This window comes from Eriocheir sinensis, chromosome 9 (genome assembly GCF_024679095.1).
Source record: "Eriocheir sinensis breed Jianghai 21 chromosome 9, ASM2467909v1, whole genome shotgun sequence".
NCBI lineage: Eukaryota > Metazoa > Arthropoda > Malacostraca > Decapoda > Varunidae > Eriocheir > Eriocheir sinensis.
Genome location: NC_066517.1, coordinates 2,333,699 through 2,346,198, shown reverse-complemented (window position 1 = coordinate 2,346,198; position 12,500 = coordinate 2,333,699). Strand labels below are relative to the sequence as shown.

The 12,500-nt window shown below is 39.4% G+C and overlaps 1 protein-coding gene across 9 annotated transcripts in view; it reads right to left on the bottom strand.

Annotated features, from left to right (window-relative positions):
- LOC126995828 (oxysterol-binding protein-related protein 8-like) overlaps positions 1-12,500 on the bottom strand; it is a 137,096-nt gene that overhangs the window by 103,670 nt on the left and 20,926 nt on the right. For all 9 annotated transcript variants that reach the window (XR_007750740.1, XM_050855676.1, XM_050855679.1 and 6 more), the window contains exon 2: positions 3,617-3,685. Coding sequence is in view for 7 of the 9 variants with exons in the window: in XM_050855676.1 (XP_050711633.1) it covers positions 3,617-3,685 (69 nt within the window). In the remaining 2 variants the exon portion in view is untranslated. The remainder of the gene's footprint in view (positions 1-3,616; positions 3,686-12,500) is intronic.

Below are 12,500 nucleotides of genomic sequence, written 5' to 3'. Positions count from 1 at the left end.
TTAAAAACACACAAAATATTTAAAAAAAAAACACCAAAAGAATACGAGGATAAGTGAGTTAAAAAAAAGCTTATATATATAGTAACAGGAAGGTTAGGTTAATTTGCAAATATATATTCACCTTACTTCTATATTTGCATGCATTAAAACACTAAAAAAAAGTCTTGTCTTGAACTATGAAGCTTTTGTTATCATCATCATCATCATTATTCTACGAACTATCTCTCACTATGAATAAAATACATCAAACACTATATGTGTACATCTATTTAACATTAACAGTAGTAGTAGTAGTGGTACTAGTAGTAGTAGTAGTAGTAGCAGGAGGAGGAGGAGGATTTAGCTGAATGTAAGACTTCAACCCGAACATATGAAGGAGGAAGAGGAGGAGGAGGAGGAGGAGGAAAGTATGTGGATGACGTAGATAATGAAACCGGATGAAGAACAGGAAAGAATTATGATGAAGATGATGATGAAACAGGAAAAGGAGGAGGAAGAGAAGGAGGAGGAGGAGGAGGAGGAGGAGGAGGAGGAGGAGGAGAACACACACGCTGGTAAAAAAAGAAATAAATAAAAAAATAACGAAGAAAAAAACGACACAAAGAAACGTACATGTGTATATGAAATGATAAATCCTGTGTGTATGTGTGTGTGTGTGTGCCAGATGTGTTGGTCTGAGTTTCATTTTGTATGTTTGCGTAACTGTGTGTGTGTGTGTGTGTGTGTGTGTGTGTGTGTGTTAAATTAAGAGAGAGAGAGAGAGAGAGAGAGAGAGAGAGAGAGAGAGAGAGAGAGAGAGAGAGAGAGAGAGAGAGAGAGAGAGAGAGAGAGAGAGAGAGAGAGAGAGAGAGAGAGAGAGAGAGAGAGAGAGAGAGAGAGAGAGAGAGAGAGAGAATGTGGAGACTTGAGAAGTAGTTGTAAGTTTTCTTCATAGACCGTTTCTGAGTAACACACACACACACACACACACACACACACGATGAAGGGGATCAAAAATAAACCACCAACAGAAACCTTTCAATACAAACCAACACAAAAAAGTAAAAAAAAAAAACCAACAGCAACAACAATAACAATAACAATAATAATAATAATAATAATAATAATAATAATAATAATAATAATAATAATAATAATAATAATAATAATAATAATAATAAAATAAGAAGACGAAAAAGAAGTAGAGGAAGAAGCAGAAGAATTAGTAAAAGAAGCAGGACCAGAAGAAGAAGAAGAAGAAGAAGAAGAAGAAGAAGAAGAAGAAGAAGAAGAAGAAGAAGAAGAAGAAGAAGAAGAAAAAGAAGAAGAAGAAGAAGAAGAAGAAGAAAAAGAATAAAAATCACATACCAACTGAACGAACCAATAAAGAACAGTTAGAGAGAGAGAGAGAGAGAGAGAGAGAGAGAGAGAGAGAGAGAGAGAGAGAGAGAGAGAGAGAGAGAGAGCCCGTGATTGGACGGCAGTGTATGACGTCATTGGTTGATGGGTGTGGTCGGGAAACGCCCTCTGTGTGTGTGTGTGTGTGTGTGTGTGTGTGTGTGTGTGTGTGTCAGATACCAGTGATATCAGACAGGGAAAATGAGCAAATGAGAGAGAGAGAGAGAGAGAGAGACGTAGAAATACGTGATCTTGAGAGATAAGAATACGAGGGAACGTCACTTGATCTCTCTCTCTCTCTCTCTCTCTCTCTCTCTCTCTCTCTCTCTCTCTCTAATGAAATAAAACTAATATTCGTGGAAACAAAAAAAGACAAAAATAATGCGATCCTTTGAAAATTAGTAAAAAAAAAAAAATCATAAAACTCATCACTTATTGAACGCGACAACTAAAAAAAAAGACATTGAAATAAATAACAAAACAACAACAACAACAACAACAACAACGCAACCAGGAACTTTAAAAAAACGACCACAAAAAAGAATCATATTACACATCCAAATCATAATAATAATAATAATAATAATAATAATAATAATAATAATAATAATAATAATAATAATAATAATAATAATAATAATAATAATAATAATAGGAGAATCAACATAAGAGGGGAAGGAAATGAATGATAATAATGGAGGAGTGAATAAAGAGGGGAGAGGAGGAGGAGGAGGAGGAGGAGGAGGAGGAGGAGGAGGAATACATAGAAAGGGTGTATTGGAGGGGTGACGTGGGGAGCAAAATGGGGGTGATGTAAGTAGCCTTCTTGGTGTGAAAGGTGATAGAAGATGAAGGGAAGAGTGGGGTGAAAGGGTGACATGACTGGGGTGCGTGGTAACGTGAGGGGAGGAGAGAAAGGGGTAAAGAAGACAGGAATGGGGTGGGGAGAAATAGGGTGATAGGAGAGGGAGAAAAAGGGTTACACGGGAGTGGGGTGAAAGGGTGACGTGAGGGGAGGAGAAAGGGGTGAAAAAGACAGGAATGGGGTGGGGAGAAATGGGGTGATAGGAGAGGGAGGAAAAGGGTTACACGGGAGAAGGAAGGAGATTGGGGTGAAAGGGTGACGTGAGGGGAGGAGAGAAAGGGGTGAAGAGAGAGGAAAGGGGGGAGGGGAAAAAGGAGGGAGATGGAGGGGTGACATGAAAGGCAAAAAGTGGAAGGGGAGAAAGGGGTGAAGGGGTGACGTGGGGAGAGGTGAAAATGGGGTTAGGGGAAAAGGGGGGGGAGGGAGGGGTGATGTATGTAGATATGAGGGAAGAGGAAGAAAGTGGGGTGAAGGGGAGAAAGGATTGGGGTGGGGAGAAAAATTGGGGTGAGGGGAGAAAAAAATGGGGTGAGAGAAAAAGGGGTGATGGGATATGAAAGAAAAGGGTTACAGAGGAAAGAAAAAAATGAGGAAATGGGAGTGGGGTGAAGGAAAGGACTGGGGTGAGGGTGGGGTGACGTGTGAGGGGAAAAAGGGGTGAGAAAAATGGGGTGACGGATGATACGAGAAGAAAAGAAGGGCTACAAGGGAGAGGGAAGGGGAGAGTGGGGTGAAGGGGTGACGTGGGGAGAGAGAGAGAAACAGGGGTGATGAAAAGACAGAAATGGGGTGAAGGGAAAACAAGCGATGGTGGGGTGATATGAATGAAAAAATGGGAAGGGGAGAGTGGGGTGATGGGGTGACAGACTGGGGTGATAATGGGGTGACTTATGAGGGGAGAAAGGAAAAGCGGGGTGATGAGTGATATGAAAAGAAGAAAAAAAGTTACATGGAAAAGGATGTATGAGGGGAGGGGAGAGTGGGGTGAAAGGGAGAGACGAATGGGGAGAGGGGAGAAAAAATGTGGTGAGGGGAGAAAAAATGGGGTGAGGGGAGAAAAAACGGGGTGAGGGGAGAAAAACGGGGTGAGGGGAGAAAAAATGGGGTGAGGGGAGAAAAAACGGGGTGAGGGTAGAAAAAACGGGGTGAGGGGAGAAAAAACGGGGTGAGGGGAGAAAAAAATGGGGTGAGGGGAGGAAAAATGTGGTGATGGTGGGGTGAATGAGGGTGAGAAAGGGGTGATGAGAGAAGAGAGAGAGAAGGGTTACAAAGAAAACGATATGAAGGAAGGAGGGGAGTGGGGTGAAGGGGTGACAGACTGGGGTGAAGGTGGGGTGACGTGTGAGTGGGGAGAATGGGGTGCAATATACAGACCGGAACGAGGGGTGTTTGCGCCGCTGACGTCACTCCCCTCTCCTGGGGTGCCACCATCTACGCTGATGACTGTGGGGAGAGAGAGAGGGGAGAGGGGTGAATAATTAAAGCCTCATTACTTGTCCTTTCCAATCACCTTGAACTAATTATATAACCTGTTCTTTCCCTTACTATTTACATATATTTTTTCTACCCATTATGATACAGGAAGTGGGGAGACAGAGGGGAGAAGGGAGAAGAATTAGCACTTTATATACCAGTTCGTTTCCATTACCTTGAACTAATTAACCTTGTACACTAATTATCTACCTTGCCAATAGTGTTTCCCTCTCCCCATAATGATACAGGGAAGTGGGGAGACAGAGGGGAGAAGAACTAGAGCGTCATTACCTGCGTTTTCCCATTATCTTGAACTAATTAACCTTGTACACTAATCATCTACCCTGCCAATATTGTTTCCCTCTCCCCATTATGATATAGAGAATGGGGGAGACAGAGGGGAGAGGGGAGAATGATTAGCACCTTTTTTCCTGTCTTTTCTCATTAGATTTATCCAATCAGCCTGTTCCCTTCCCTTACACACTATTTTCATATGATTTTCTCTCCCCATTTTGTTAGTGGGGAGACAAGAAGGGAGAGAGGAGAAGAATTAGCACCTTTTATAATTATCTGTTCATTCCCGTTACCTTGTACACTAATTATCTACCTTGCCAATAGTGTTTTCCTCTCCCCATTATGATATAGAGAATGGGGGAGACAGAGGGGAGAGGGGAGAAGAATTAGCACCTTTTATACCTGTTCGATTCCATTACCTTGAATTAATTAACCTTGTACACTAATCATCTACCTTGCCAATATTGTTTTCCTCTCCCCATATCGTTACAGGAAATGGGGAGACAGGGGAGATAGGGGAGTATAGTTAGCACCTTTTTTCTTGTCTTTTCTCATTAGCGTTATCCAATCAGCCTGTTCCCTTCCCTTACACACTATTTCCATATGATTTTCTCTCCCCATTTTGTTAGTGGGGAGACAAGAGGGGAGAAGGGAGAAGAATTAGAGCCTCATTACCTGTCCTCTCCCATTACCTTGAACTAATTAACCTTATGCACTAATTATCTACTCACTAATAATTTCATCTCCCCATATCGTTACAGGAAATGGGGAGAGAGGGGAGAGGGGAGAATAATTAGCACCTTTTTTTACCTCCCTCCCCATTACCTTTATCTAATTAACATGTTCCTCTCCCTTACACACTATCTCCCTATGTTTACCTCTCCCCATTTTGTTAGTGGGGAGACAAGAGGGGAGGGGGGAGAATAATTAGCACCTGTTATACCTGTTCGTTCCCATTACCTTGAACCTTATGCACTAATTATCTCCTCACTAATAGTTTTCTCTCCCCATGTCGTTACAGGATATGGGGAGACAGGGGAGAGGGGAGAGTAATTAGCACCTTTATTTACCTCCCTCCCCATTACCTTTATCTAATTAACATGTTCCCTTCCTTACACACTATCTCCCTATGTTCTCCTCTCCCCATTTTGTTAGTGGGGAGACAAGAGGGGAGAGGGGAGAATAATTAGCACCTGTTATACCTGTTCGTTCCCATTACCTTGAACTAATTAACCTTATGCATTAATTATCTACTCACTAAAAGTTTCATCTCCCCATATCGTTACAGGATATGGGGAGACAGGGGAGAGGGGAGAATAATTAGCACCTTTTTTTACCTCCCTCCCCATTATCTTTATCTAATTAACATGTTCCCTTCCTTACACACTATCTCCTTATGTTTTTATCTCCCCATATCGTTACAGGAAATGGGGAGACAGGGGGGAGAGGGGAGAATGATTAGCACCTTTTTACCTGTCTTTTCTCATTACCTTTATCTAATTAACATGTTCCCTTCCCTTACACACTATCTCCCTATGTTTTTTCTCCCCATTTTGTTAGTGGGGAGACAAGAGGGGAGGGGGGAGAAGAATTAGCACCTTTTTACCTGTCTTTTCTCATTACCTTTATCTAATTAACATGTTCCCTTCCCTTACACACTCTCTCCCTATGTTTTCCTCTCCCCATTTTGTTAGTGGGGAGACAAGAGGGGAGGGGGGGAGAATAATTAGCACCTTATATACCTGTCCTTTTCCATTACCTTGAACTAATTAACATGTTCCCTTCCCTTACACACTCTCTCCCTATGTTTTCTCTCCCCATTTTGTTAGTGGGGAGACAGAGGGGAGAGGGGAGAAGAATTAGCACCTTTTTACCTGTCTTTCTCATTACCTCTATCTAATTAACATGTTTCTCTCCCTTACACACTATCTCCCTATGTTTTTCTCTCCCCATTTTGTTAGTGGGGAGACAGAGGGGAGAGGGGAGAAGAATTAGCACCTTTTGTACCTGTCTTTTCTCATTACCTTTATCTAATTCACATGTTTCTCTCCCTTACACACTATCTCCCTATGTTTTCCTCTCCCCATTTTGTTAGTGGGGAGACAGAGGGGAGAGGGGAGAAGAATTAGCACCTTTTTACCTGTCTTTCTCATTACCTTTATCTAATTAACATGTTTCTCTCCCTTACACACTATCTCCCTATGTTTTTCTCTCCCCATTTTGTTAGTGGGGAGACAGAGGGGAGAGGGGAGAATAATTGGAACCTCTTTTACCTGTCCTTTCCCATTACCTTTCTCTAATTAACTTCTCTCATACACTGTTTCCCTACTTACTAATCCTGTTTTCCTCCCCTCCATATCGTTACATGGAAATGGGGAAAGAGAGGGGAGTGGGGAGAGGGGCGAGTAATGGGCCTTAATTTACCTGTCTTCTCCCCTTAGCATTAGCTCATTAACCTGTCCATTAAGCTGACACATTAATGGTCTAGTCGAATCACTGGTAATTTCGTTCTTTATTTACCTTTCTCTTATAGTATTTATGGCTGTATAGTGTTTGTCTGTGTGTGTGTGTGTGTGTGTGTGTGTGTGTGTGTGTAGCTGAAAGTACTCGCTATCCTTCTCTATATATTTTTTCTATTACTACGGTATCTATCTATTTATATATCTATCTATCTGTCTATCAAACTCTATCTACTTATTCATCTCTCTACCTATCTATCTGTCTATTTATATTTTAGTTGTTTACAGCTTCACTACAAAACACCAAGACACATTAAAGGAACAGCAGTGAGGGCGTGTATATACTATAGACTTTCAACATCAGTAAATTCGTCACCTTCAGCCTTCAGGGACCATCATGTGACACTGCTGCTCAAATGCATGAACAGACCCGTATTCTCATGCAGGCCCCCACGGCTTTCACAACCACTGCTTCCCAAGGACACCAAGGAGGTCAGTCGGGTTCTCGTTAGTGTTGTTTACATATCCATGGTGCAGAAGCCTTGTCAAACTATCACTAGGCTCATTAAATTCCTCATGGAAATACTACTAATACAACCTCTACAAAAGCCTTGTCACTCTATCACTAGGCTCATAAAACTACCAAAGTCTTGTCACACTATCACTAGGCTCATAAAACTACTCATGGAAATACTACTAATACAACTTCTACCAAAGCCTTGTCAAATTATCACTAGGCTCATAAAACTACTCATGGAAATACTACTAAAACACCCCTACCAAAGTCTTGTCACACTATCACTAGGCTCATAAAACTACTCATGGAAATACTACTAAAACACCCCTACCAAGGCCTTGTCAAACAATCACTAGGCTCATAAAACTACTCATGGAAATACTACTAACACAACCCCTACCAAAATCTTGTCAAACTATCACTAGGCTCATAAAACTACCCATGGAAATACTACTAACACAACCCCTACCAAAATCTTGTCAAACTATCACTAGGCTCATAAAACTACCCATGGAAATACTACTAACACAACCCCTACGAAGGTCTTGTCAAACTATCACTAGGCTCATAAAACTACCCACGGAAATACTACCAACATAACCCCTACCGAAGCCTTGTCAAACTATCACCAGGCTAACAAAACTACTCATGGAAATACTACTAACACAACCCTAACCAAAATCTTGTCAAACTATCACTAGGCTCATAAAACTACCCATGGAAATACTACTAACACAACCCCTACCAAAATCTTGTCAAACCATCACTAGGCTCATAAAACTAGCGATGGAAATACTACTAACACAACCCCTACCAAAATCTTGTCAAACCATCACTAGGCTCATAAAACTAGCGATGGAAATACTACTATCACAACCCCTACCAAAGCCTTGTCAAATGTGGGTGCATGTGTAAGCCCTGAAATGTAAAAGAATGTGGACTTGTATAGTGTTTTGCGACAAGCACTTCAGAACAGCGAGCCACTCCCTTCATATTTCATTCTCCCTAACACGGAATAGCTGATTTAATTTAGGATAACTCTTTGCTCAATATTCTTAACCCTATATCACCTACCATAACAATTTAAAAAGTGAGTGCTGGGCAGAAATTACGGATCGTGTGGGATATTTGACAAGCGTGAGGATTTCAACACATTCTACTGAGCATCTATACGGGGTGGCAACACTATCGTTTAATGCTATCTGGCATTTCTACCCTCTTCTTTACCAGTAGTTAGGTGATGTGGTAAATGATTCAGGCGTTATAGGGTTAAACGTTTGTGTCTCCCATTACATCCATTGCCCAAAGCCACGGAAAAGATTAACCGGGTTTTCATTGGTGATTTTCAAGATGCAGAAGTCAAGCAAAACTATCACTGGAATAAAAAGAAAAACAATCCATGAAAATCCCAGCTCGTATTCTTAAAAGTACCGACGCCTCAGCTTGCCTGTTTGAAAAGACTCTCGTAGAAGTTGCTGAGATTTTCATGGACTGTTTTGTGATCCCCGTGACAGTTTTACACGACGACTGCGCCATCAACGGAAAACTCACACGGAAAAATCACTCATAAAAACCCGGTTAATCTTTTTTGTGGCCTTGGGAAATAGTCGTATGGGATCCCGATACCGCACGTTTTAAGATTATGGGAATGTCACATGATTAGAGAAATAACATGACAGAATAATACATACAGAGGACTTGTCATAGTGGCCCAGGATAAACTATAGTCTGTTCACTAAGTCCGACCCAAGCTGACAACGTAAACCTAAGCGTGTTTGCAAGCTGAGTGCTGATTGGCTACTGCTATGGCTTCCGAAGTTTTCTTTAACCTCTGTTCGTGTCTATCTCACGCAGCACTTTCTGCTAATCTGCACCGTGCTTACGAACACGCTTAGGTTTATGTTGTCAGCTTGGGTCAGACTTAAGTGAACAGACTATATATATTTTTTTTAATAGTCACACAACACTGGTTTATACGATCAGCAGTAAGCTTCATCAGACAGACAGACAGATGGATGCGGCTCAAGGCCAACAAAAACGGGAAACAAAAAAGGGCCAGTAAAAGCAGGTCCAGAAAAAAAAAGGCTGTACGAGAGCCCAAAACGAGAGGTTCATGTAGGAGGGACTGGGGGAAAAATCATCAGTACTGTTAATCATTTTTTTGGAGGAAATCTCGTTAAAATTAGACAAATATTGACACACGCAATTATCAAATGACACGAGGAGAAAAAAATAGAAAAAGAAATGTAAATAATGTGAGAAAAACGTAAGAAAAATATAAATGTAAGAAAAATATAAGGAAAATGTAAGAAAATATAGAAGGAATATAAGAAGTGTAAGAAAGGAAAAATGTAAGAAATGTAGAAATGTAAGAAAAATGTATGATGTAAGAAATTATGAAAAATGTATAAAATGTAAGAAAAATGTAAGAAATGTAAAAAAAAAATATATATATATATATATATATATATATATATATATATATATATATATATATATATATATATATATATATATATATAAGATATGTGTGCAAAATGTAAATAATGTAAGAAAAATATAAGAAAATGCAAGAAAAGTATGAGAAAAGTGTAAAAAAAATGTAGGGGAAATTTAAGAAAAAGTAAGATATGTAAAAAAAATATTAAAAAATGTAGTCAGAAAAATATAAGAAAAATGTAAGAAATGTAAGAAAAATATGAGAAAAATGTAAGAAAAATATAAGAAAAATGTAAGAAATGTAAGAAAAATATAAGAAAAATGTAAGAAAAATAAAAGAAAAATGTAAGAAAATATAAGAAAAATGTAAGAAATGTAAGAAAAATATGAGATAAATGTAAGAAAAGTATAAGAAAAATGTAAGAAATGTAAGAAAAATATAAGAAAAATGTAAGAAATGTAAGAAAAATAAAAGAAATGTAAGAAAAATATAAGAAAAATGTAAGAAATGTAAGAAAAATATAAGAAAAATGTAAGAAAAATATAAGAAAAATGTAAGAAATGTAAGAAAAATATAAGAAATGTAAGAAAGATATAAGAAAAATGTAAGAAATGTAAGAAAAATATAAGAAAATGTAAGAAATGTAAGAAAAATGTAAGAAAAATATAAGAAAAATGTAAGAAAAATATAAGAAATGTAAGAAAGATATAAGAAAAATGTAAGAAATGTAAGAAAAATATAAGAAAAATGTAAGAAATGTAAGAAAAAAGAAAAATGTAAGAAAAATATAAGAAAAATGTAAGAAATGTAAGAAAAATATAAGAAAAATGTAAGAAATGTAAGAAAAATATAAGAAAAATGTAAGAAATGTAAGAAAAATATAAGAAAAATGTAAGAAATGTAAGAAAAATATAAGAAAAATGTAAGAAATGTAAGAAAATGTAAGAAATGTAAGAAAAATATAAGAAAAATGTAAGAAATGTAAGAAAAATATAAGAAAAATGGAAGAAATGTAAGAAAAATATAAGAAAAATGTAAGAAATGTAAGAAAAATATAAGAAAAATGAAAGAAATGTAAGAAAAATATAAAAAAATGAAAGAAATGTAAGAAAAATATAAGAAAAATGTAAGAAATGTAAGAAAAATATAAGAAAAATGTAAGAAATGTAAAAAAATATAAGAAAAATGAAAGAAATGTAAGAAAAATATAAGAAAAATGTAAGAAATGTAAAAAAATATAAGAAAAATGTAGGACAAATAAATGAAAAATGTAAGAAATGTAAAAAAAATATAAGAAAAATGAAAGAAATGTTAGAAAACGTATAAATGTAAAATAAGAAATGTAAGAATAAACATTAAAAAATAAGAAAAAATAGCAGTAAAACGTAAAAAAATCGTTAGAAAAATAAATCATGTAAGAGTGAGGGAAAAAAATCAATAGTACACCAAATTTAAAGGGGAAACTGCGTAAAAAAAAATCAGGCAACTATTGACCTACAGAAAATCATCGTTACACAAACGTTAATGAAGAGTAGCAACAATAAACGTAATAATTCCTTTTTTTACGAACTGTACGGTATGAGTTTTGTTGTTGTTGTTTAAATATGTACGCATTGGTATCTCTCTCTCTCTCTCTCTCTCTCTCACCTGCCGGAGGGGGAGAGGGTAGAAAGACAACACACCTTTAATATAACTGCTCCCTCCCTCCCTCTCCCTCCCCTCCTTTCTCTCCCTCCTCCCCCCCCCCCCTCCATTCTCTCTCCCTTCCCTTTATCAAACCCTACCCAATAGCATTCCCTCTCCCTCTCTCCCTCTCTTCTCTCTTCCCTTTCCCTTCCTTTTATCAACCTCTCTCCCAATTGCCCTTCCTCCTTCACCCAAAAGCGTTAACCCCCTCTCTCTCTCTCTCTCTCTCTCTCTCTTTCCTTTCCTTTATCAACCTCTCCCTTTCCCCTCCCTTCCTCCTTTCCTTCTCCCTCCTTCCTCTCCCTCCCTCTCTACTTTCCCTCCCTATAAACTCCTCTCCACTTTACCCTTCCTCCTTCTCTCCCCTTTTTCCCTCCGTCACAGTGAGGGGAAATACACCACCCATTTCTGTCCCCCATTTCTCTCCAATATTTTCCTCCTTGACTCCTCTCTCTCTCTCTCTCTCTCTCTCTCTCTCTTGCGAATTTAAGGAGGAAAAGGATGAGAGAGAGAGAGAGAGAGAGAGAGAGAGAGAGAGAGAGAGAGAGAGAGAGAGAGAGAGAGAGAGAGAGAGAGGGGACAGGAAGATTATAGGAGATAAAAATGACAAGAGGAAACCGACAGGAGGAATTATTCTCTCTCTCTCTCTCTCTCTCTCTCTCTCTGATAGATTAATGAGCTTGGGAATATTAAATGATGAGATATAAACCCCCGAGAGAGAGAGAGAGAGAGAGAGAGAGAGAGAGAGAGAGAGAGAGAGAGAGAGAGCACAGAGGGGTTAATGAAGCAAGACAATAAAAAGAGGGACTGTTGAAGAGGGGAGAAAGAGAGAAAGGACAAGGAGGGAAAGAATGTGTGCGAGAGAGAGAGAGAGAGAGAGAGAGAGAGAGAGAGAGAGAGAGAGAGAGAGGAAGGACCCTCCAGGTTGTCGTTAACGGGCAGACGTCCGACTCCTTGCCAGCGGAAGCATCAGTGCCACAGGGCTCAGTGCTGGGGCCAGTTCTGTGGATCATATATGTGGACGACCTTCTCCGGCAGCTGCCAGCAGTCTCAGCTTACGCTGATGACTGCACTCTCTCCTGCACCTACCCCCGACAAGACAGTGGGCGTGCTGCTGACGAGATCAATCAGCAGCTGAGGGTGCTACAGGAGTGGGGTGCCCGCTGGCAGGTGACCTTTGCCCCAGAGAAGACCCAGGCAATGGTGGTCTCTAGATTCCCCACTGCCGGGCCAGCAGTGGAGGGGAAGCTAAACTTTGGTGGCGTCCCCCTCCCACTCCAGGAATCCGTCAAGATTCTGGGAGTGGAAGTGGATCGAGGGCTACGGTTTGACAGCCACATCAAACACATTGCCCAAAAGGTCTCCCACAGAGTCTCCTGCCTGCGAAGG